Genomic DNA, 26,388 nt, shown 5'->3' with positions numbered 1-26,388 from the left:
CTCTACGTCCATCCCATGGGGAATGGGAGCAGTAACAAAGGTGTTGCATTTATATTTTTGTTGAGTGTGTGTGTGTGTGTATGTGTGTATATGTGTGTATATATGTGTATATATATATATATTTATTATTATTTTTTTTTTGGCCTGTCCCGTTTGGCTCTTTTGCCCTCAGAATTGTTGTCTAAAGGCAAAGAAAGATGCCCAACGGATTTACTTTACCAAACTGACCATCCCAGCCTTGCCGTAATGGTCCATTTGATTCACCTTTTATTGTTTATTTTATTTTCACTTACTGAATACGGGACAGACTTGACTGGGGGAAAGAAGGGGAGAAAGAAAGAGGGAAAGAGAAACAGCTGAGAAGAGGGACGGGGGAGAAGGGCAAAAGACAAAAACCAACAGAACGGGCAGAGAAAAAAAAATGCACATATCAATCACCTGGGTCACCTGCTGAGAAAGAAAAAAGAAAGCAAGCAGAAGAGAACAAGAGTAATAGAATAAACAACATCACAATGATATATGGGAATATGACAGTAAATACTAAATGTTAAACATTATTGTGCAGCACATAAGATCAACAGAACACAGTGTGCTTTGAGGTAGGAGCCAAAACGGGTGTAGTTTGTGGGTGTGATCACCCGTGTGTACACCTGTGAGCATGGACGCGCTTGTTGTTGTTTTTTTTAAAAGGTTCCTTCATGTAATAATCTGCTAGAGGGTGTGGGGGGGCCACAGCCCCGTCCTCCAGGGCATGAAGCAGGTGTGGAGGAGATCAAAACTCCAGACATCCAGAGGCCCCCAGAACACAAGAGACCAAGGAAGACCAACAGAGGGGCAGCTGCGCCACTGTCCCGGAAAGAGCTGAGGAGAGTCCCAGATGAGGGCTCACTCAGCAGCCGCGGAGCAGAAGCCAGGGGGAGTTGCAGTGACGCGCCCGTGAGCTCCGCCGGCAGCCAGCTGCGCCTGAGTGACCGAGCCCCAGGCCGAGAGGCCGGGGGCACCCCACCTCCGAAGTGGCCCGAGCGAGCCCCAGGCTCCAGGCCCCGATAAGCGGCCGCCAAGGAGTGAGCCGGTGTGTACCTGGACGCCCATCCCCGGACACAAAGAACCACCAACGCACCGATGTCTGAGGGGGTCTGCCACTGGCAGGGGAAGTGGTGGTAGGGGGAGATAGGCCTCCAAACCTTGGAGGTCCTGAGATGTCCCCAGAGAGGTGGCGCCTGACACCCAACCTGACATATAGACACAGACATACAGGCACACACAGATACAAACATCCATTCCCACCCTCATGCTCTCATATGCACTTACTCCACACTCAACCAACGTGGAGACAGACATAAAGAGACGTTGTACACACGATCACACTCCCCAAGCGTACTCTACAAACCGGGTCTAGGTGCCCCCGCCTCTGGAGGGGGGAACTGCACCCAGACCCAGGTGGTGTTTCCCTTTTCCCTGCGGTGGGGGGAGGCAGACCGCCCCGACTCCGCAGCAGCAGGAAGGCTCCACACTCCAGACCGCAGTCGGACGGCCAACTCCTCCTCCTAGCCCCCCTGCTCCAGCAGGTCGCAGAGAATGGGGGTGAGAGAAGACTCCAAACCTCCCTCCAGCCGCTCATTGTAGTGTTGATGCATGTGTGTTTTAAGGTGCATTTAAAACCCAGGAGGGCTTGGAGCTACCTGCCAGAGAGCAGCAGGTAAGCGCATGGTCCCTCCTGCTAGCCCTCAATGTCTACGTGTATTTAAAATTGAGAGGTGGGCAACGATGCCAGGGGTGGGGTGTACACCCTGATGGTACTTTGGACTCCGTGTATCGTGCCCACCCCCAAGATCCTATATGTATGTGTAATGAGAGTGTGAGTAATGTGAATGTCTAAGTTGTGGGATAAAATTGAGGCAGAGGCAGCCAGAAGGGGACAGAGGGGGGGGGGGGGGGGGGGTAGCCTCCTCTGCACCCTGGTGACATACCCCTACTCCAAGGCCCTGCATGTGTGGGTGGTTGTGGTGGAGCGGGAAGAGGGAGGCAGCTGGAGATGGGGAGGGAAGGAAGGGAGGGGCAAGTGACCCCTCCCTGGGGCCAGCTCCCCCGCTGACCCCAGTAGGCACCCCCACACTCCGCGACCCGCCAGGGAAAGGGGGCCCAGGCCCATCCAGACCGGGGCCCAGTGCAGCAGCGCCGCCCGGCCCCACAGAGCCCGGGACAGTCCACCCAACCCCACCACAGAGAAAACTGCACCCACCCCACCATCCACTCATCTTCCAGACTACATAAGACAATAAACACCCAGGCTGAGATCTTCCTCCACCTCTCCTGTATCTCCCCCTCCTGCAGAGGGAGCTCCTGAGGAGAGGAAAGCTCCTGCAAGATGTGACAATCTCCCCCACCAGTTGAAGAGCCCCCCAGGTGGCTCGATGCACCGGCGGCACCCTGCTCCAGGGCTGGGCCCCCATGCACCCACCTGCCCACAACCCCGGCAACACACCAACCAGGACCCAAGCCCCCGAGGCCCGGTCCGGGTCCCAGCCCAGAGACAGAGCACCCCCAGAACCTCACGCCCATCCCGGACCCACCCAGGGGCAGCCAGGCTACCAGGTCAGTAACCCACGTCCGTCAGCACAGACCCTCCCCTAGCCCCGCTGCACGCAGCCGCGAGGAAACAGTCACCTGAGAGCCAACAGAGCCCCTAACCGGACATGACCGCTACCCCGGGTTGAGCCCCCCAAGGAAGATGCCTCCGGGGAACCCCCCGACGCCCTAAGCCTGTCCCTACCCCCACACCAATCACAACAGTGAAGGCGGGACCAAACTATGACCCCCCACCCCCACTAGGTGATGGAGCTGATCAAAGGAGCCCAGAGCAATTGATCTGATGTGGTGGCAGAGGCTGTATCAAGACTAATGTAATAAAAGTGGTGGATATATATAGTGATACATTAGATTTTGTTTTACATGAAACAGTAATTGTAACTAGCAAAAGACAAATTTAGAATGCTTTTACTACCACTCTTGCTATCCCTAGGTACTATATCTCTCTGAGCATGGCTGGCTAGCTGGAAGCTGATAGTTGCCTGCTGGATCCATCTGGTTATACACCTGCTCTGCCTTTAAGGATGAACAGCATAGCCCACTTAGGGCAGAATGAACCATTGACCTTTAGCTTAAAAAGGAACCTGACACAATATAGTATTTGATTTATACACCTCCTTGTTGAGTTAATGTTCCATCAATGAAACAGTGAAAAATCTGCTCAGTTACAAATGACCATTATCAAAATGTAACCATACTCATGGGATAGATGGACTGCTTTCAAGCAAAGGTTCATGAGAGTCAGCTCCTTCCAAGCCATAAACTCCCCCACGCAATATATAATAAGCCTCTTCCACTTGGCTTGCATGCGTGTGCTGCACGATAAATAAAAAATAAAGAAACAGCCCCCCTAAGCTTCACCAGCTGCAGAAGAACACATTCCTGCTGGAAAAGCCGACACCTGTGACTCAGTGAACTAGATGTGTCCTTTTAAATCAGCTGGAAGTAGGTCAAATGCCCAGTTAGAAAGTCAGAAAGAGGTTTCCAGTGATTATGGCTCTAAGTATTATATTCGTAGTTAACCTACTGTTTTCCTTTCAGTTAACTGACTAATGGTTCTGCCAATTAAATTACTGAGCATGGTGCTGTGGATTGGTTCATCAGTGTTATTGTACTAGAAAACCTCCACAATTGTTAAAAGGACTGCCATGAAATTTCATGGTTTACACATGAAGCTAGTGATCCCATGACTTCCTGTACGAAAACAACAGGTGTCTTTAATTGTGATTTTGTGAGTGAACATCTAAGTATTTAATAAACTGCCATAAAGGCTCACACACCTACACAAAGACCCACGCACACGTCCCTTAGAATGATTACCGTGGTGATCCTTTAACCTGTATTCTAGCACCATCATCAGGTCAAAGTTTTGATGTGTCTAATATTTTGGTTTATTACCTGTATAAGTGTAATTCGCAACAATCTGATCAAAATCCGTTAGCTTTATTTAATTGCATTTAGGAAAAGCTACCATTTACCCAATATTTTATTTTCTCTCTCCCTTGAATAAGCTGTAAAAAACGACTCTTGTCCACCCACAGCTTACTACATTGACGAATGAACTGGATCACCCATCATCTTTACCAAAAAAGGAAAATGCACTCAGCTACAGGTTATGATCCAAATAGATGTTTTTGGTTTATATCACGTTGTGTTGCACTCATGCTAATGGCGCTGCAAAGACAGCCAGCAGCCAGAAGTTGAAACAGACAGGAGTGCAGTATTCCCCAAGGGACAAAAAAAAAAAGCAATTAATACTTCAGCTTTCTACAGTGTACAATGCAACATCCATCAGAGAATGGATCAGAGAAAAACAAGAAGAAAAAAACAGTTCTTCAAGTTAGATGATGCTAAATCCTATGCATCCTTAGCTGACTCAATTCCCCGAATCTCCCTTTTCCTCACTCTCCCTTCCTCTCTGCTGTCTTCTGTGATCAGCGTTACTCTCCTCTCTGAGCCGATTGCTGCTCTCATTCTCCTGCCACAGCGAATTCCTGTCACACTTCTTTATAAACAGCTACCAGGGACTGGATTAATGTACAGTTTTAGGATAGTATTGCAAACTTAAAAAACCCCAGGAACAATATGACCTTATTTTCATTTTGATTTTTAGCTAAGTAGAGTGATGCAATTCTTGATTTGCCTTTAGAGTCTTTGCATTTTCATTCCTCTAGCCTGGGCATAGCCAAGTCCCCCCTCCTTAGTCAAGTCCACCCACTCACTACTGCCATGCTTTCATCATCTTAAAAATGAAACCATGCAAAGGGGAAACCAGTAAATGCACTTAGTAAAACATTATTTCCTCTCACTTTAGCTTGACATGTACAGGTGCAAAATGAAATGAGGGTCTGAAAGCTATAACTCTTTAGGGTAGGCTTTTCTAAGTAAGGTTTTACAAACATTAAATAAAATATTAACACACCCAAGTGTTTGGCAGGTTGTCTGTGCAGGCTGTGCAGGCTGTGCATGTGTGCGTTCATGCTTATTAGAGTGGTTGTGTGCTGGCAGTGAGTGGATTAGGGGAGATCTCTATAAATGGATCAAAAGGGACCAGAAGCAAAGATCACAAATCACATCAGTGGCATTAATTTAGCACAGGAGAAACGTCTGTCCTTGATTTGGTGGCGATAAATCAAGAAGCTGCAAAAGCAGGAGAACGTCATATATAGAGTAGAAAAAAAGCCGTCTAACCACAAAAACACCATGAGGGGAGCTCAGGAAGGCAGACCTAACAGCAAAATCAGTAAAAGAAACCGTGCGAATATTCGGAAATGAAAAGGTTATGTTAAATAATCATTCTACGGTTACAGAGGAAGGTCATTGTGTCTCATTTTTTAAAAACACTTTTGCTAATCAGACATATTCCACACACTATAGTTTTCTAGGGTGGAGTACTACAATTGGGGTTAGTGAGGTAGTGTATCACAACACAAACCACCCTGTGTACAGCCTGCGTTTCTGTAAAAAAATGAGACAGCTTTTCATGCAATAGTATTTCTGTTTATCCGCATTGTAAATACTTTAATATCTCTTTAATGTCAGCATGAACCAGATTTTATTTCAGAGGATAAAATCGTATTCCGACTAAGCACCTGCATGTCTTGAGGCAGAATGATCATGAACAGCAGCACATTCAAGCTTGTGTGGTTTCCTGTACAACACGCTTCGACATTGTGATCCTGCATTGGCTTTGTAAACTGCTTTTGTTTTGATGTCCATTTGGACTTGATTCCATCAAGGCAAAGGAATAATATGTCTCTTACTGTGCCTGCATTTTAGTAATAGTATTTTCACCTATGTCTATGTTTAAGATCAACATGCAACATCCTCAGCAAGCAAAAAATACAATGACCAGAGACAAGAGCTGCTTCCGATTGTGTCGTTGCCACCCACCTATGCTTTGGGTGACGGTCCTCAGTCTCACTAGCAGCTCACCGAGGGCCATCTCCTCTGTCTTCATCCACAGGATCATCCTCCAGAGGGACAGTGGAAGACCAGCTGTCCAGCTAAGAGACGCTTTTGTAGGAAGAAGAGACAGCTTGCCTGCTTTTTGCTGAGCGGTGCTATGGAAGAGTGGATGGTGGTGAGGGAGACTGTTGAGTTGAGCAGAAGGGAAGAGGGAGATGCGACAGGGTAAACGAACCTAGGATGTGAGTTAAAAATCTAGAGGAAAGAGAGGTAAAAGGGTGTGTGCGCTTGTGAAAAATGAATGCTCTCCAGGATGGAGTGGATGCTGCTGAGACAGATGAGGAAATGATGCTGATGCTGAAGCTGTTATGGCTGTGACAGCCTCAGCCACAGTGACGAGTCTCCTGCAGGAAAATGCAGCGCAAAGGATGGTGAAGGAGGGAGACGGGGAGGAGGTGGAGCAGCAGACAGCCTCATTCACACATGCATGCTTCTGCCTCAGCACACATGATGGTGCAGACCTGGCAGGCAGATTGGGGGAGGGGATGTGAAGGTCAGCATAACAGTTTTGCACAAACAGCTGATCCAATAGTGACATCCAGCGTAAAGGAAAGGGACAACAGCTTTGTCATGAAACATTCTTATCTGCAGAAACAGAGACGGCAATGGTACCAATGCCGGCCATGCATCATTGATTATGCTGCATTGCCACCATGTGACGGCACATGGTTATGACAAAATACAGTAGGATCATCTTCGGTAACCCTCTTTGCAAATTCCATGTGTAAACAAACTTCACAGACTGCATATATAAGAGCTTTAATTACATGCATCCTTGACACAGCTAGGTAAGACGCTCAATAAAATGAGGGATGAATTTCATAAATCTGTATTCATTGTGGGTGCTGGTTGCTGCTTATCTAGTTTCTAATGTTTTAGCGATGTCTTGTGTAGACTCAAAAGCTGAAAATACAAGATAATCCAGGGAAATTCAAAGAAAATGTCACTCAGACAATAGCAATACAGCATTTAATCCATAAGTTAGCAGACAGACCTCTTAAGTGAGGACCATCATTATTGTGTACTTTTCCATTCAGGTGACACTAGGTCTCTTCTGGGGACTCTGACCCCAGTGACCTTATATTTTTTAGCACTAATGTAGAACAAGAGGTTTATTGTTGTTTATCTGTCATTGCTCTACTCCAGTTATGTCAGATGTTCACTCATTTTCTTACACTGCCATAGTTGTACGGCAGGGATGTTCTTGCCATCTGTAGAGGCTGAAGCCACTAAGGTGTTCGTTGACGGGGGTGACGCGATGTCACTGGTATGTCTGAATTCATTGAACAGTCGAATAACTCCAGCCTTACTTATTGACAATAAGATGGGCACATTCTGGCTTGACTGGTTGACACCTCAAGATAGAAGTGGTATTGTCAGTTAGTCTAGAGAGAAATCTGTGACATTGCATGATGAACTTTCTTCTCGTTTATATCATGAGGACTAACCCTAACTGCCCTAACCCAGAACTGCAAACATTTATGATAACTGGCAAGTCTGGCGAGTCTTTCAAATTGTTGTGGAAGAATTTTGCCCCACTCTTCTTTACAGAATTTGCAAATTGCATTGCAGTTTTCAAGCATAAATGGCTTGTTTAACTTCATGCCAAAACATGTCAATTGGACTCAGTTCAGACTTTTTTCACTCCAAAACCTACCGTTTGTTTTGTGAGCCATTCAGAGATGGACTTGCCTGTATGTTTCGGATCATTGTCCCACTGCATAAACCAAGTGAGCTTGAGCTTTAGGACACAAACTGGTGGAAATCCTCTTTTAGGATTTTCTGGTAGAAAACAGAACATTCATCAATTACGGCAAATTGGCCAGGTCCTGAAGTGGCAAAGCAGCCTCTGACCATCACACTATCACCAACATGTTTGATTGTTGCTTTAATGCTCTTTCTATGAAATGCTGTGTTAGTTTTATGTAAAATGTAACAGAACTTAAACTTTCCAAAAAGTCCAACTTTAGTCTTGTAGTCCACAGAATTTTTACCTAAAAGACTCTGTGTGTTTTTTTTGGTCAGGAGTGGTTTTCGCCAAGTCTCCAATGGATGCCATTTTTGCCCAGTTGCTTTCTTATTGTTGAATCATGAACTCCGACTTTAACTGAAATAAGTGAGGCCTGCAGTTCTTTTGATGTTTTTCTGGTTTCTTTTGTGGCCTCCTGGATGACTTGTGAGTGTACTTCTGGAGTGATTTTGGCAAGCTGGCCACTCTTGGGAAGGTTCACCACTGTTCCAAATTGTCTCTATTAGTGAATAATGGCTCTCACTGTGATTCACTGGAGTCCCAAAGTCTGGGAAATGGTTTTTAACCATTTCCAGACTGGTAGATGACTTTGTTTCTCATCTGTTCTTGAGTTGCTATGTGTGTGGCCAAATACAAAGTTCTACAGGCAGGATGGAGATGCAGCCCAGTGACTGCGTAGAGCTAGCGCCAACTTGTGGGTGGAGCATTTTGGTGAAGTTTTGATGAACTGTGACATACTATATTGCTGAAAATATTCACTCACCCATTGAAGTCAAGTCATTGAATTCAATCACTTCCATGGCTATGTGTGCAACTTGTCTGCTAGCTAGCTAATGTCCAGCTAACTTCACTCAGAGATGGAGAAAGAAAGACAGGTCAGGACAGGAATACCTAGTTAAAGGTAAGGACTGCTCAGTGGTATTTAATAAACTGGAAATATATGCAAGTTCTCAATTGTTAAATCAGATTTTGGATATGTATTTGATGTGAATTTATGTTATTCTAAATTGAGAGACATCCTGTAAAACAAACTACAGTGTGCTAACTCTACGGGAGGGGATTAGGGCCACTGGGGGGGGGGGGGGGGGGGGGGGGGGGGGGAAAGGATTCTGAGATTGATGTCAGAATTCTAACTAGTCAGAATTCTAACTAGTTAGAATTCTGACTAGTTAGAATTCTGAGAGAAAAGTCAAAATTCTGAGATTAAAATAAGCATTCTGACATTTTCTCAGAATTCTGAGTCAGATTTCTAAACATTTTTTCAGAATTCTCTTTCTCAGAATTCTGACTTTTTTCTCAGAATTCTGAATCAGAATTCTAACTTTAATCTCAGAATTCTGAGTCGGAATTCTGAGAAAATGTCAGAATGCTTATTTTAATCTCAGAATTCTGAATCAGAATTCTAACTTTAATTTCTGAGAAAAAAGTCAGAATGCTTATTTTAATCTCAGAATTCTGAGTCGGAATTCTGAGAAAATGTCAGAATGCTTATTTTAATCTCAGAATTCTGAGTGTGAATTCTAATTTTAATCTCAGAATTCTGAGTCAGAATTCTGACTTTTTTTTTCTTCAGAATTCTAACTTTAATCTGAGAATACTGAGTCTGAATTCTAACTTTAATCTCAGAATTCTGAGTCGGAATTCTGAGAAAATGTCAGAATGCTTATTTTAATCTCAGAATTCTGAATCAGAATTCTAACTTTAATTTCTGAGAAAAAAGTCAGAATGCTTATTTTAATCTCAGAATTCTGAGTCAGAATTCTGACTTTTTTTTTCTTCAGAATTCTAACTTTAATCTGAGAATACTGAGTCTGAATTCTAACTTTAATCTCGGAATTTTGAGTCAGAATTCTGACTTTTTCTCAGAATTCTGGCTATAATCTCAGAATTCTAACTTTAATCTCGGAATTCTGAGTTAGAATTATAACTTTAATCTCAGAAATCTGAGTCAGAATGCTGACTTTAATCTCAGGATTCTGAGAAAAATGTCAGAATTCTTACTATAATCTCAGAATTCTGAGAAAAACGTGAGCATTCTGACTTTAATCTCAGAATTCTGACTCTGGATTCTGACTTCTTTTTTTTTTTTTTTTTTTTTTAGAATTCTGAGTTGGAATTCTGGCCTTAATATCAGAATCCTGAGTGAGAATTCTAAATTTAATCTCAGAATTCTGAGTCAGAAGTCTGAGTGTAATTTCAGAATTCTGAGTGAGAAATCTAACTCAGGATTCTGAGAAAAATGTCAGAATTCTTACTATAATCTCAGAACTCTGAGAAAAACGTGAGAATTCTGACTTTAGTCTCAGAATTCTGACTCTGGATTCTGACTTGTTTTTTTTTTTTTTAGAATTCTGAGTCGGAATTCTGACCTTAATCTCAGAATTCTGAGTCAGAAGTCTGAGTGAGAAAACTAACTTTAATCTCAGAATTCTGAGTGAGAATTCTGACTTTTTTCTCAGAAATCTGACTATAATCTCAGAATTCTAATTTTAATCTCAGAATTCTGAGTCAGAATTCTGACTTTTTTTTTCTTCAGAATTCTAACTTTAATCTGAGAATACTGAGTCTGAATTCTAACTTTAATCTCGGAATTTTGAGTCAGAATTCTGACTTTTTTCTCAATTCTGGCTATAATCTCAGAATTCTAACTTTAATCTCGGAATTCTGAGTTAGAATTATAACTTTTTTCTCAATTCTGGCTATAATCTCAGAATTCTAACTTTAATCTCGGAATTCTGAGTTAGAATTATAACTTTAATCTCAGAATTCTGAGTCAGAATGCTGACTTTAATCCCAGAACCCTGAGAAAAAAGTCAGAATTCTGACTAAAATCTCAGAATTCTGTGAAAAAAGTCAGAATTCTGACATTTTTCTCAGGATTCCGACTTTATTCTCAGAATACTGGATTCTGAGATACGATAGGGCCACTGGGGGAAAAAAAAGAATTCTGAGATTAAATTCAGAATTCTTACTAGTTAGTTTGTTAGTTTGCTGAAGTGTGATGGACAGTGTGCTGGGTGGAGCTGGGTTACATAAAGGATAGCAGAGATAAAAATGAATTTAGCTGAGTGGCATTCACTGAAATTAACCTTCATAGCTACTTTATACCATCTAGTATAAACAAAATATTGTCAGTGTATAAGATGGAAATCAGCCAAGACCATTCATGAAACATCTGCTTACATCTAGTTGAATTCAGTCGTGCAAATCCACACAGAGCAGTAAACCTAATAGTAGCAGCAGTAGGCCAGATCGGCTGATCACAGCCTATACACTAAGAAACCCCACTGGAGCTCACAATAAAAATTTTCAGCTGTGATTCTTTACCCAATGCTGTGCTACTACGACCAATTTTAGGGTTCCCCCACCTGCCAAGTTTCACTTTAACACTCCCCTTTTTTCCATAACTGATTCAAGCAGTGTAGATTCATAAGGACTCATTAGACTGAAATAAAGTTTGCATTCCCATTTGTATTCCCACACTATGTTAATGTGATTTTAATTACATGAATATAACATAAGGTTCAACTAGCTTTCCACAGAAATAGCTGGTAGAAACATCTTCAAAAGAGCTACTTTGAGTACGTTTCAGAGCCCGTACTTTTTCACTTTTACTTGAGTAATGAAGTTGAATCAATACTTTAACTTTCATAAAATTTCTGTACTTTTGCTTCCTCTACAAAGCAGCTGCCATCCAAGCATTACATCAGCAAGTGCAACGCACTGAATGCAGTGGTGTAAAGCACACCACTACTGGACTCTAGAGGAGCGGAAACATGTCCTTTGGAGTGATGAATCACACTTCTCTGTCCGGCAATTCCCAGAACGGTGCTTGTGTGACTGCATTGTACCAAGTGTAAGTTGGGACAACTCCTCCCCCCCAAAAGTTAGGTGGAGGGGGAATTATGCTACAGGGCTGTTTTTCAGGAGTCGGGCTCGGCTCTTGCAGAAAGCCTTCCCAGATGAGTTGACGCTGTTGTAGCTACAAAGGCTGGGCCGACATGTTCAATCCTATCGATCAAGAATGAAATGTTACTCAGTTGCATCTACGTGTGATGGCAGATGAGCAAATACTTTTGGCGATATAGTTTATAACACAAACCATGGCAGGACAAGTGTTTTCACTCTTTATTACAAGCAGAATGACAATACAGTGCTTTGCCCTCATTTGCTACAGACAGGCTGGCAAAAAGTCAACAGGTGAACTTTTAAAATCTTTTATCCAAAACGGAAAAAAAGTAATTTCTCAAAACCTGTTTAGTAATACAAACAGTGCCGTACTAAAAAGGTATGATATGAAGTGTGCTGCTCAGAGCACAGAAGTCGACATATCAGACCTTTGCCAAGCTCAGGAGTGACAAGATGAGCACCTGCTGTTGTGCTGATGGACTTAGAAAAAAGCAGTTTGACATTCTGATCAGCAGTAGAAGGCTGGTGTGATAAATCCATTGCGACAGAGCTGACACATACAGACAGTTCATTCCTAGTCAAGTTATTTGGTCACTTCTTTTTTTCCCCTCCCCTTCTCACCCAATACAATCTTGTTAGAAAAATAACTTGTGAGGAAGAGTGAACCATAAACCCCAGCTGACAAGACAAGACCTGGTTTTGAATGGTCAAACAGATCTGTTGTAAAACAAAGTGCACTGTGTATAACTATTGGTAAATCTAATGAATCTTAGTTTTTTCCTCTCGTTTTGGTTACAAACTCGACCACATACTCTAGCATAGAGTTAAAATATAGTCTTCTCTCTGAGATACAAAAGTAGCAAAAAAAATATACACAATGGACAACACAAAAATTGACTAAGTGGTGAAAATTTGAAATGTGGAGGAATTTGCTACTAAACATGTCTGAATTACAACAAATGCTTCCCCGTCATATCACAAAAGTTACATTATTATTGTAGAATATGACATTTAGACTATGTCTCGATACGGTATGGCAACGGCACAGTGAGGTGGGACACTGTGTTACAAGCACCAAGTACGTTCCTTTTATCGCTGAGGTCGGGATGTTGAGCCCCTCCACACCTGTGGAGGCTTGTGGAGTGAAAACTGAAAGGAAGAGTCCAGATTAATGATTTTATACATATTGGCAAATGGTGATGTGTATGAAACTGTATAAATGTATAAAAAAAAAAAAGAAGAAGAAAATCTCACATTCATGACTTCCAGAGTCAGTAACTTGCTATGTAACCCAACAAAATTCAGATTTTTAGAAATGCAGAAAAAGAGGTTCACCGAAAATGAGCTACAATCTTCAGCTGGAGGACGTGATGGACAAATCACTTCAACATTCTCATTGATTTGATTGTGACATCGCCGATTCAAGTCTCCCACCTTCTTACAAGAAATGAAATCTATCCAACACCCCTTCTCACCACAATATAGATCAATATTGTTTTTTTAAATTTACATCCACACATCAATAGTGACTGACATCAATAATTTTCGAACAGTACAAAAAAAGAAAAAAAAAAAAAAAGCCTCATGGAATTATGTGACACAGAGACAGCCCCTTATAACGTGACAACATTAGCATTCTTACGTTAACTTTTGCATAACACGGAGCACAGCAGCAAACACACGAGCACAATGCAACAGGGAGGAGTAGCAAGTCATTTAGGACATCCACAAACACGCAAACAAGTCCCAGGCTGCTGCTGTTACCCTGCACAACCACGTGGTGGCAGGAGAGGGTGCAGTTTTGCTAACTGTTCAGGGAAAAGGAAAAAAAAAAAAACACAAGTGCCATGAAAGGTTTGGTGATGAATGATGTCTGGGACAAAGAGGGATGTGGAACAACTGAGAGAAGAATAAATCAGCATGCAGAGAGAGATCTGACATGCTACGCTGACAGATAAGGGAAACAAAGCTCGACACAATTGTGAGGGTAAAAGAAAGTAGGAGGAATAATAGACTCATTGTACTGTATATATTTATATCTATGCTCTTTGAACCTCCTTGTACTCTCACAAATGTGTTTAAAGTGACCACATATAATCAGTTTAAAAGGGAAAAAAAGGGCATCTATGAATTAAGGCAGGGTGGCTAAAATACTGCACATCCCTCTTCAGATTTCCCCCGCCTCTCTCCTTCAGCTGATGGTTGTGTGTAAGGCTTTGTAAAAACATCACTTATGCTTCTTTTTTTCCAGTTTTTCTAAATCTAAACACCTTTCTCCTTTGGCTCCTAGCCTGCTGCTGTGTTGTTACCTGTAAGGCAAAGGTGTGTCACATACAAACATACAATAAACAGGCAAAATTCATGCGTACTCACGCTCATGCACACGCACGCACACCTAAAGGGCTGAGCTTGAAGGCTATCCCCCTTACTTGGCCAGACCACAAAATGTACATAAATGTTTCCGACAAACATTTACAAAGAAGCGAAAAAAGGGGACGCAAAAGTGGAGGACCAGGCAAGAGTGTCAGACTGAAAATGAGACGAGGAAATACAAAAAGGTTCAACAGTTCAAACGGCACAGCTCCACAGTGCGAGAAGCATTTTCGCACATGGTTCTCCTTTTGCTCATAAACTTTTTCAAGTAAGAGTCTGAGCAGGGAATTTGCTGAATCAAACCAAAAAAAAAAAAGAAAAAAAAAATGAGACAAGTATGTGAATTAGGAGTAAGGGCAATACTATCTAAAGGGTTTTTCACTCAGGTGTAGCCCAAAAATGCACATGGTGAACTTAGCATGGAGTGTCCATGCTTCAGATGTGTTTGAACATGTCTGCGTTGTGTAATTCACGGATCTCTGAGATGCAGAAGCTTCAGAGTCTGCATCTGTGTTCACACTGAGGTTTCCGGCCCAGGAGCGTAGTAGGCGAACCCTGCCCCAGAGAGACGGAGCATGTAAGGGCTGAGAGGACACAATTCTGTCCCTCGGCTCTCTGCCAAATGGGCCAGGAGTTTCTGGGGTAGAGGGTCAGACCTGCAGAGCGACAGTGACTCTGCGGTGCCAAGGTGGAGGTGAGAGGAGTCCGCGCTCGTGCCTTTGCAGGATCGACAGAAGGACAGTGGAGTCACGGCCGCCACGCTACCCGGCAACAGCTTCTGATGATCCTGCACAAAAACAGAGAATCCACCGTCATAAGACATTTCAAGCGATAGAAGAGGAAACTGGAGGAAAAGAAACATGCAGGTGAAATTATAGAATTTGCGAGAAAATCTGACACATGCACACGAAAGGCAGAATTATTTTCAGAAGGTTTAACATAGTTATTTGGTGGTCTGCATATTTATTTATTTATTTTTTAAATGTGAAAAGTAACCTTGACTCTACTTTAAATGCTGAAAAGAACATACTCAATAACAATAAACCTTCTGAAAACAACCCATCATGATTAGCAATCATGTTCGATTAAGCATGCTTGTGTAATGAAGACAAAACTCACTTGCAATTCTATGTTTCAGCACCAGATGGCGCCAGTGTACACTTATTACAGACACTGACGCACAACCTGGTTTGCCAAATTGCCAGAGACAAACTAAATGTCACCCCTGAGTTTAATTTGTAAACATGAGTGCTGGAAGTAACCTACTTGGGGCCTTTCCTAATAAAATATAGCCTTAGTTACAGACTGCACTTATCAAATCTGTATTAAACCTGTAGCCTCTCTGGGTGAAACTAGCGCTGCTGACTTAATTGGGGATTGTGATTCCTGAAAGTAGCTTTGGCAGAAGGAAATTCTTCATGAAGCAGCACTGCACCCCCGTCACTCTGAGCCACAGCACAATTGCATGCCGCATGCAGTGCAAAGCAGCAGGAAGCATCATGGCATCAGCATTAAGAGCCCAACACCCCACTATCCACGCCCTTTGTGTGCCGTTACCATGGTGACCCTAGCCCCCTTGTTGTGGGTACTCTAGGGTTTGCTGAGTAGGGTGCTGTGACTATGTGGTACCAAGGAGTCAGAGCTTCTAGCAGCTTTTTTTCCACTGTCTCCTTCACAGGTCCTCTCAGGGTGGAGTGGGTCCCTTTCACGGCCTCCACCTCCACCAGCAGAGCCAGGAGCCACGCTGTCCTCCAGAACCTGCACAGAACTTACCCTCTGTGGATGATGTTAAAGGACAGGGGTTGATGAAGGAATCTGCTCAACCTTTCGTCTTTTGTCTAGTAATGCTTCAATACTTTAAGCTGATTTAAAAGAAATATGGATATTTAATTTTGGGGTGAACGGTCCCTTTAACAGCTGTCCAATTCCCAGACGTGGTCTGGGATTGCAAATATTTTCCATAAATCAGATTTGTGCTATCATGTAAGGCTGCTATGGTTTGGTGATGTTTGAAAAACTCCAGGACTATTTGTCATTAAATATACAGCTACTCTTGGCTGCTCCCTTATTCACAAGGGGTGAACCACAGTGGATGGCTTTGCATATTTGATATGCAGATTTTTACACTGCATGCCCTTCCAGACCCCCCCCCCAAACGGATTTGTGGATTTGTGTCTCCTCCTGGGATTGACCTGGGGATTTTTAGCTTGTTAGGCAAATGTATAAACTGCTACACTATTTGTCATTAAATTCAATTTTAGAATTGTTGGCCAAGGCAACAAACATCTAAAAATGGATCAAAAACAATTAAAAAAACCCCAAGAATACTTGCTTAAAGTGACATGAAAGTTACTCATACTGGAGCAGCTAGAACCAAAGGTCGTTTTGAATTTTTAAACCGAACAGCTAATAATTGATTCACTTTTTGACTAATAAACCAGCTACAAATAAATAAGGAAAGCTAAACTGGTATTTTCTAGAGGAAACAGTGTGCAAATTTCTGTAAAATTCAACTGTTTCAGGTAAAACCTAATATGACAAAAGTCCTACCAACAACGACACATCATCATTTTAACAACATATAGATGAGACTGGCTGGAACGGTGACAACAAAATACATGTCAAACATACCAAGGGAAACTAAACGCAATGAAATATGTAATGAAAATGGCAGCAAAAGGATACTACAAATGCAACCTTACAAACCGGGTGCTGTGTCGTCATTAGCAGCTAGTAGTTAGTTTCACATTAGTAGAGATGGTGCTTTGTGGTTTATACAGGGGCATGCCACCATGCAAACAGAGATGAGGGCTTAAAAGAGAGGGTCACCTCCTCTTCCCGCTCCTCTCTCGTCTCTCTGGCCCAATCAGAAACTCATTCTGCTGGAGGACTGTGAAAGCATGAAGATGGTGGACGGTTCCACAGTAAGGCACGGGCGGGTGGACTGTAGTTACCATGAAAGAGCGCGTGAGTGAGTGGGGGGACAAAACAAAGGAGGGCGAGAGAGGAGACATTAATGAGGAGGGAGGAAGAAAAAAAGAATAAAGAGGAGGATGGAAGTAGTGAAGATAAGGCATAACAAGGCAAAAAGAAAGGAAAGGAGAGAAAGGCTCAATGAGAGGTGGTGTGGATTTTGATTACGGTGATCCATTAGGGTGCAGTGAGAAAGAAGAGAAGAGGAGGGGGAAAAAAGCACAAGAGGAAGAAATCTGTCAGACCTTTCACTCGCTTTTCCACTCACGGTGAAGCTTGTTTCACGGCAACGTAAGGCTAAGCCACAGGGAACGGGAAGTCAGTAAATCCAGCTGATATTCAAATAAACTAAGGATCTGAATGGCCTCCTTTCATAATACAGTCAACAGATTTATGGCACACCACTAGGGTACTGAGATGTGTAGTATGAGCTCAGATTTTGAGTAGTGAAAAGGGGGAAAGCGTTAATTAGTCACTGGTTAGCATTTAGTGAACACTATCAGAAATCACTACAGTGAAAAAATATCTACAGCCTAATTTCAGACACGAGACAATTCAAACCTCCAGCTTCATGTGGAGGTGGTGCCAACATTGTACCTGTGCGCGTTCAGTGGCTGTGGGACACATGGCCCTGCAGAGGACCTTCTTGATGACATCTGGCAGCAAGCTGACTGTAATGAGGAGGATGATGCTGAGCCAGGCCGGACCGCTGGACAGCATCTGCATGAACACGTAGTACATCCTCTGGTAGTTCAGGAAGGGCCTGAGCAGCGAAATAAAAGGCAGAAAGAAAAAAAAAAATCAATGACTTTCCTGAAATACACTGATCAGCATAAACTTTACTGATTCAAGTAAAATCATAGCACATCTTACCAAATGATCCCACCCCAGAGAAGAGAGAAGATAACATAGAAAAGTAGCGACCCCCAGATGACAAAGTGATTAATCCAGGTCCAGTGGTGCGTGTCCAAGGCAAGCTGAAACAAACAGAACATAGACATAGTGAAAAGGAGCTAGCTGGGTACAAACTAAGATATCATTTATGTAAAGGTAGTTGATATTAGCTTTACTTAAATATTTTCCCCTCAGTGGATTTCCAAACACACCTTTAGTGTTACAGTGAACACCAGAACAGTAAAGATGAGAGTCCCAAACGTCCAGTTCCCAAACATCTGCAGGGATAAGAGAGGAAGAAGAGAGTTAGAGGCAACATCAATCGCACAAGCTGTTCTCCCTGCATCCACGGATTACTTAACACCCTACGATACCCGCCCGCCCCTCCAGCAAGTAAACCGAGGAGGGAACAGACACTCTTACATCATATCTGCTGTGATAAAAGGTGAGAGAAAGGGATATTGTGGGCACTGAACTGGAGGCTTTTTCACTTCATATCTCAGTGTGCAAATATTTCTACCTGATGAAATCCTAGAAAGGTTTAAGGAGACATCGGGGGTGAACAGATGGGATGAGAAGATGAAAGAGGGAGGATCGTGACAGGATAGGAAGATCAAGGCAAAGAAACCAGCTGTCTGTTGATACCAGTGTCCATTACTTCTTTCCTTTATAAACTGCAGAAATAGTACGGTCCCCCCCCTTTATAAACCTCCCACATCAGTGAAATTACATGGACGTACAAATACACACAAATGCACAAACAAGGTCGACAGAAAACAAACAAAACAAACAGATGTTGGATCTCGAGCCACAGCGATACTAGTATTCATTTGTTTACTACCAGAAGGAAACACAAGGATAATGTGAGGAAGCATCTAAGATTTCTACCATGTCAGTTAAGATCAGGATACTGTGCAAGGATTCAGGGCTTTACATAGATTAGGGGAATAATGGAGCGCTAGAAAACTACACATTCAAACGGAAGTGCATGGATGGCGGTGACGTGAGAAAGGATGGAGCGGTATGAGACGGTCAAACTGAAGGCGTAAACAATACGACAGGAACGAAAAAGGGTATGAGAGACAGAGAGAGCTGACAGGGAGGGAGACAGGCTTACCATCTGTGTGTTGGTGGTCATAAGCTGAAGGAGGAGAGGGAGAAGAAGAAGAAGAAGAAGAAAGAGGAGCAAAATAAAGAGAGAGGAAGCAGGGAGAAGGAGGGGGAGGGGAGAAAAGAGAAAAGAATCAGGACAAAGGGCAAAATGAATTTCAGGATGTCTCAACTTAAAAAACAGGACCGATCAAAAACAGTTGACATGATACAAATTAACAATACAGAGAAAGATGCTATTGTCAATATGAATGGAGATCCAATGTAGCTGACCTATGGGGACCCAGGACAGACACGTTACTACTACAGATCCACAATGCCAGGACCGCAAAGTCAAACCGCTACACCTAAGCTCCTCTTTAACGAGACCCCATCGAGTGAGCGTTTATAATGAGAGCACTTACTTTACATCCATTTATTCCCTCTAATCCCCTAAAAGATGCCTCAAACACCACAAACACCCCTTAAGTCTTCAGTTTCCGCTCTGTTCGCGTACTGGCCGTTATCACCGCCTTTTGCCGACAGGGAGACAGAGGCTTACCTGGCCGTTGCTGGTGAAGGTGGTGTTGTCAAACAGGAAGTAGGCACCGAAGAAGAAGACAACAGCATCAAACACACCCAGGCATGTCCAGTAGAGAAAGACAGGCCAGCGGAGGAGGGAGTTCTTCGCAATGTCCCTGAGAAAAACACAGAGTGACAACGTACATTAGGAACAACAGCTATTACATGCACAAAGAGAATATTTGGGGATCGGATTTCTTCTGAGCTCACCTGTACAAGGAGGGCTCTCTCTTCAATGTGTCCATGCTGACGTGCTGCTCAACCAGGCTGTACAGCAGAATGGGGAGGGAGGTGAAGCTGATGTTGTAAAGCGTCAAATACGCCGTGTCGTACAGAGGCTGCAGAGGAAACAGACGGCATCAGTGATCTGAAACCATTTACATACTGACATATTTGACTTATTAGAGCTAGGAACGTTACTGTGGTTCTCTTAACGGTGTCCGTTGAAACCCTTTAGGTGCACAAACAACTTTTACACCAACAAAACAAGCACAATGGCTAATGTGTGATGGCTTTTGATGAAGCGACATGAAACAACCCCTTCCCTCCTCACTCTGATGCTCAGTTTGAGTTCTTACAAGTCATCTTGAATACGCCTACATGCCTCAACGAACTGGGCTGCTGCCATGTTAACTGCATTAACAAGCTGTTAAACATGTGTACCTAATGAACTGGCCTGTGAGTGTATGTCTAATTTATTCTATCGGTTTTAAATTGGTCTCAACTGCTATATGCTTCGCTAAGTTTGCCAGACGATTAGTGACTTCATCTGCCATATAAATACTGTTGTGCATGTAATGTTGTTTTCTGTTACTATGGTTGATAGATCCCCAGAGCTGGAGAGAACACAGCACTGAGAGAAAATGTGGCGTCTATGGGTGCTTTTCATTATAATAACTTGTGAACTATCACTTCCTCTCCCCTCCATCTATAAATTATTCCTTGTCCAGCATTGCTGAAGTTCTTATAATCACTTAAATTCACTTCAAGACACCTCAAGAGAACCTTTTGGATAAGGATTAGGTCATGTCTCCTCTCTTGCCCCTCTCTCCTACATCAGTGGGAGGAGTTAAGAATCAAAGAAGAGATACAAGTGAGGGAAGAAGGATGACATGCCAGCACACGGCGTGAGCAAAACCTCTCTCATCATCAGTGATAGATACAGAAATAGTTACTATTTGAAGCTCCTGTGAGAATATGTGACCAATGCAAATATGACTGCGTGCTTCTCAATGATAACTCTGACACCGTATAAAGTACTTACCTGCTGGGAGAATCCACAGAAGAATTGATAGAGGAACTGAGGGAAGATGAAGCATACATTCTGGAAAGATTTAAGAGGGGGGGGGGGGGGGGGGAGAAGAAAAAAAACAACACAACAAGCAAAGAAAGTGATAAGCTTGTGACAAGTACGAATGAAAAAAATTAAAGACTCTAAAAATGCTACTATCTACACATTTCTGTTTATGCAGAAATTGTGTGCTATAAGCTCACTGAGTGGGCCGTAAGCAGCTGGCCTGCCAAAAAGGGAAAAAAAATGAATCAGTTGGCAGGGCACTGTTTGCTGTGGAAGCCGCCCACACTGATCATCATGGGCATGAATCCGGGAATAGGTTGCACCACGGATTCATGAATCCAGTAATCTGTCAGAGTAGCTGCAAAATCTGGTTCATTGTGGCTGTGTTTCACTGGGAATTACGATAAAGTGATTAAAACGTATGAGCCACTTGAGCGCATGAGGCGCCCGTCTAGTACCTTGTAGAAGAAGTACTGAACGAGCTCAGCAATTCGGATGTAGTAGTAATGGCCATGGACCAGAAGCATCTTCTTCAGGTGTTTGAACTTCGGGATGGCGTAGTCACTATTTCTTGCTGCTTGTCTACCTTCTTTACCCATGATGCCTAAAGAAATGAAAAGAGGGTTAAATGCAGCCTGATCACGAGTCTAATCGCATGTTTATTGCTGCAGTTACTGCCTTTAGCATTTTACTTGCAAATATCCTGCAATTACTACAATTATGCCACATGTGATCACCTAAATTGATAGATTATTGTCAAAAACAAAGGTTTACTTTAGGTTAACCTAAAGCTCTGCTATCAAATATCATGATCAGCATTGGGTTAAATATTAAATGGATGATTTAGCAAATTAGCTGATAATTATGGTGCTTAAATGCACTCACCAATTCCCACATGTGCTTCCAAGATCATGCTGACATCGTTGGCTCCATCGCCAATAGCGAGGGTTATGGGGTGCTCCTTGGAGGCTTTAATCAGCTTCACAATCTGCGAAAAGCCCATCCCATTCCAATCAGTACCACTGTGAATGTGCCACTTTGGAGGTGGCATATTTACTTCACGCATACTTCCTTTACCTGTGCTTTTTGCAGAGGTGCCATGCGACAGCAGAGTACGGCGCTACAGTTACGACAGATCTCTAGAAAGATCTCTCTGTAGTTGCCGTGGCCTGCACCCTCCTGGTTGGGCTTCAATACTGCAGAAAGAGTGGCCCCGTCGATAATGAGGCCAAAGTCGAGGCAGTCTACGGACAAGCTGAGAAAAAAAAAAAAAACAATGCGTCACAGACTAATCAACAGGGAAATCCATGTACACATCAGAAGGACTAAAAGATCTACTGATTTGACCAAGAGGCAGTTGCACACATAACGCAGATTGCCCACATGAGCATATACCCAGAGATGGAGCGCTGTCTGAGAACAGTCCTGTTGAGTTCAAACAACACATCGTGAAGGCTCTGCTCTTCCGTGCGTTTCTTGGTGAGCTCCAGGATTTGGGTGGTGCGACGGAACAGCTTGCTGGCGTAGCAAGTAGCTGCCGCCGTCTCCATCTTGTCCCCGGTCAGGACCCAAACTTTCATCCCAGCCTTGTGCAGTGACTCAATAGTGTCTGCTGCTTTCTCCTGGAGCCTGCGCATCGATAAGTCAATAAGTGATGCAGCCTCCACTCAGCTATGCAGAACTAAAGCATTCATCAAAGCTTCAATCAATCCATTACAGACTGGTGATAACTTATCAATGCATGGCCACCCCTGTCCCTGCCCATCAGCAGCTTATCTGTTAGGAAATTAAACTGTCGTGCTTGCGATCAATCAAGTTGGGGTCAATGCTGTGGTCTGCTATTTCCGAGCGTAAAAACATCTTGCATATTTATTCTCTCAGTGGAAAAGAAACAGCAGTATTAATAGTAAGTCACCTATCAGAGCTCTGACACAATATTCTTCTTGCACTCATGAGTCATGAGAACGCTCTGAAGACAATCCTTTAAGGGCGGCTTAATGATTCATTAATCTTCCCTTCTGTCCTTCTGCCCCCCCGCTGCTGCACTGTTTTTAAATCTCTCCGTTCCCCTCTTTCTGACCAACCTGTCCTCCACTGCTGTGGCACCCAGAAGAACAAAGTCTCTCTCGATGATGTCATAGGCCTGAGCCAGCCTCTGCTCCCTGTCCTGCAGGGCAAGTTTGGCTTCCATCAGGTGATGACACGCCTCCTGGTATTCAGACTGTGAGAGCCTTCGATAGGCGACGCACAGAGTTCGCAGCCCTTCCTGGTGTTACAGCGAAGTGAGCGATGGAGAAAAATGAACAAATTCAAATGCTGATCGCAAGTGTTCCAATCTCATCCACATTAGAGCCATACGTGCTTTAGAATAAAATGTGTTTTCATTCACATCTAGCAGAGTTATAAGTGCACTAGCATTTATTTGTAGTTACATTTGTATCTGTCATTTCAAGGTAGGTGCAATCTTCACTTTTTAGCTGGGCTCCAAAAACCCCCCCTGAGGGAAATGTATGGCTCTTTAACTGCTACACGCTCAACTATCCTGTCTAAGTAGTTGCTAACTTTGTCTTCTAATAATTTGAGTGCTGGATCGGTACCATTTAGAGATTTTTTTGTTGGCTGGAACAGTGGACTGCTTTAGCTAAAAGTAAGACTCATTAAGGTGCAAGGCGTCAAAGAAGGGCAGTAAAAAAACAACAACAACAACAACAAAAAACACACACACAAAAAACTAGTATGCTAAAAGATGAAAAAATAAAAATGCCACACAGAGGTACTCTTTTCATGTTTTTAAAGGAAATATTAATTTTCTTTAAACCTCTTGTTCAAATGTAACATTAAAATTTAAGTTTATAGCATGAAGCTATGAAAGATTTCTGAATGATATCTAAAACTGACCTGATGCAGTGTATCATCAATCCCCTTATATAACCAGTGCTGGTTAAACTGTCCACTTACCACTGCATTTTGTTCCACCCGGGCTTTAACTTGTTCCACCTTTCCCGAGACCACTCGTGGAAAAATGGATGAGTCAGCACCCTTACAGAACAGCAGGTAGTCTCCTGGGAGCACGCAAAACAAATATCCGTAAAGCCAACTGCAAGAACTGCATCCGATAAACAGCCCCGTGTTAGACGATATCTTACCTGAGCTCGACTTGACTATAACGCTCATTCGCCTCCTGACAGAGTCAAAGTTCAGCACATGGAGCAATTCAAACCTGATGGAGAGACGGCATTGGCAAAGACGCGGTTATTGTTTTGTTAATTTTCTTATTTGCAAAGATATTTGTTTGTGGCTTTTTTTTTCCCCCAGAGTGCTGCATATTATCTACAAATTGTCCAACACTCAACAGTTCTGATAAGTGCACACACTCATTTTTGCATTTTTTTCCTCCATTCAATTTAGTTTCCAATAATTTGTAAGATAAACAACTCACATTATCCCCTCTTACAGTTTCATTACATCCTTTAACTTCCTGATTAGCAAGCTGTAAAACAGACCACAATGCAGATTGATGGCCGAGGCTTAAATTAATTCTATTTTTGGCTCGAGTGGTCTTGGATCCCTTAAAAAGGGTAAAAGCACAAAATGCAAGAAAGCTGTAAAACCTTTTTCTTTCACATTGCCGCTAAAGTCTTCACCGCTGCCCACTGCACCACCCTCCCTTCCTGAGCTCCCCTGCTTCCTTAAAATAGCTCACTATTGACAGGCCACTGCAGAGAGTGATAGCGAGGGAAAGCGGTTACACAAACACATCCCACGGATCAAAACATTAAACACTTGCCACAAAACCACTCTCTAATGGAAACTCGTTCGGCTTCTGTTTTTTCTGATCAGCTGGAACGTTTTGATTCGATTGAGTAGTTCCGTAAAAAGCAACCCTCTGCCTGCTCTTTGGTGGTTGTAGTTTTTTTGTAACCTCGGGTGAACATGAGACACAAGCTGAGGGCTGTTGTATGACGGCTTATGTGTGACCACAACTCCATCAAGTGAATTAATCTCATTTTATCTCCTGTGGAGTAACCGCACCAGTCTCTTAGCACACCGACCTTTCAATCTCGTCATCTTTGTTGAGGATCTCCATGTAGTTGTCCTTCAGTCTTAGATATGTGTAACCGAGCCTAGCAACAAGAGTGAAAGGAAAAAGATGCATTAAAGCCCAACAAAAAGCAACCATGTACACCAATACTCGCTTATGCCCCACTTGGAAAGGCTAAAGGTGCTCTGATGCATTCTGCGTAACCTGAGCTCACACATACGCCGAAGACAGAGCACATCTGTGAAAGCTATATAAGACAGCAGCATTCCCTGATGGTGCATGGTTGACGTGTCCTACACTATACTATTAAAATAGCACACACAAAAAAAATGAAAAGGTTCTCTGTGTTGGCGTGGACTTGGTGCTTCTTGGGGTCCAGTTTGAGTAATTCAACAGTAATCAGACAGTAAAACACAGCACAAGTTAATCAAGGATAATACAAGTCTGAAAACTTCACAGCAGCCTGTCTGCATCATCCTCTGTGCCATCAAGGCTTTAAATTGTTCTTGACCGACCAACAATTTGCACTGCCAGATAGTACTTCAGGAAAAATTGAGCCAAGACCATTTTGTTGGAGAGGGTGACCCTGCACCCTCCCTCTGCCAACATAGTGGACTCACTGCAAGTGGTAAGGAGGATATGTCTTTGAAAACAAGCTGTTACTACAATCAACTGTACAGGAAGTTATCACAGTTATAATATTTTTCAGACAATTTTATTAAAATGTCCCAAAAGCTGCCACAAACATAATCTAGAGGAGCTCAGAGTCATAACTTAACAGAAGGGACAGCGAGCAGACTGTATCAGCACCTACGTGTCACACATTACTTTAAATTATAATACAAATTAAATGTGTCAGTTTAATAAGCATTCACACCTAAGCAGCTATCATGAAGGAGGCAATTCACCATGAAAACCTAAACTGTTTATTTGGGCTCTAACAGGGAGACAGCCTCAAGTGGTCATTTGTGGAACTGCAGTTTTTGGTACTTGCGGTACAAAGAAGGTCAAATATTTAAAAAAAAGAACATTGATCTCCTTTACTTTACTTCAGTGAAACACAGTAATGAAAGAAAAGATGACTAAAAAGGTGTGAAGGAGAATTTCCAAAGACTGATTATACTTACATTAGACTAGTAACTGTCTGCCATACTGAAACTACAAAATCCAGAGGATGGATTCCAAAATGCACCAATGTGTTCTCACCATGTCGTTTCATACAGGCCAGATTAAATAAAAATAAAATACTGGTGCAACATATTCATTAAAAGGTTGAGATTTTAAATAATACAAACAGCCTATAAAATAAAACAAACTGTAATATCTTATTTTATCCTGTGTATCCTCTGCTACAGGAGGTAACAAAGGAACCAAGGAAGCACTTTCCCTTAATATTTAGAGAATTGAACCAGCTCCTGTTAT

At 42.8% G+C, this 26,388-nt stretch overlaps 2 protein-coding genes across 10 annotated transcripts in view; both read right to left on the bottom strand.

Annotated features, from left to right (window-relative positions):
- Positions 1–6,213, bottom strand: part of mcf2lb (mcf.2 cell line derived transforming sequence-like b) — a gene marked incomplete at its 5' end in the record, with an annotated part of 49,581 nt that extends 43,368 nt beyond the window's left edge. For 2 of the 3 annotated variants that reach the window (XM_082507292.1, XM_082507293.1), the window contains one exon: positions 5,983–6,213. In XM_082507292.1, the coding sequence (XP_082363418.1) occupies positions 5,983–6,061 (79 nt within the window). The remainder of the gene's footprint in view (positions 1–5,982) is intronic. The other variant, XM_082507294.1, reaches the window with a different exon arrangement.
- Positions 6,214–11,921: 5,708 nt separating this feature from the next.
- LOC309690983 (phospholipid-transporting ATPase IH-like) overlaps positions 11,922–26,388 on the bottom strand; it is a 34,763-nt gene continuing 20,296 nt past the window's right edge. For 2 of the 7 annotated variants that reach the window (XM_082508480.1, XM_082508479.1), the window contains 16 exons: positions 24,977–25,048; positions 24,071–24,144; positions 23,883–23,986; positions 23,009–23,190; positions 22,320–22,553; positions 22,002–22,179; positions 21,810–21,912; positions 21,383–21,528; positions 20,892–20,951; positions 19,838–19,965; positions 19,608–19,743; positions 19,074–19,097; positions 18,169–18,234; positions 17,936–18,039; positions 17,660–17,825; positions 11,922–14,876 (listed from right to left, as the gene is read on the bottom strand). In XM_082508480.1, the coding sequence (XP_082364606.1) occupies positions 14,604–14,876; positions 17,660–17,825; positions 17,936–18,039; positions 18,169–18,234; positions 19,074–19,097; positions 19,608–19,743; positions 19,838–19,965; positions 20,892–20,951; positions 21,383–21,528; positions 21,810–21,912; positions 22,002–22,179; positions 22,320–22,553; positions 23,009–23,190; positions 23,883–23,986; positions 24,071–24,144; positions 24,977–25,048 (2,050 nt within the window). In that variant the 3' untranslated portion in view covers positions 11,922–14,603. Of the gene's footprint in view, positions 14,877–15,646; positions 15,866–16,918; positions 17,034–17,659; positions 17,826–17,935; positions 18,040–18,168; positions 18,235–19,073; positions 19,098–19,607; positions 19,744–19,837; positions 19,966–20,891; positions 20,952–21,382; positions 21,529–21,809; positions 21,913–22,001; positions 22,180–22,319; positions 22,554–23,008; positions 23,191–23,882; positions 23,987–24,070; positions 24,145–24,976; positions 25,049–26,388 lie in introns of those variants that run through there. The other 5 variants (XM_082508482.1, XM_082508483.1, XM_082508484.1 and 2 more) reach the window with 5 other exon arrangements.

Source organism: Aulonocara stuartgranti, assembly GCF_965226115.1.
Source record: "Aulonocara stuartgranti genome assembly, chromosome: 16".
In the NCBI taxonomy this organism is placed as follows: domain Eukaryota; kingdom Metazoa; phylum Chordata; class Actinopteri; order Cichliformes; family Cichlidae; genus Aulonocara; species Aulonocara stuartgranti.
Note: the sequence above shows the minus strand (reverse complement) of the source record. Positions and strands in the feature narration are given on the sequence as shown.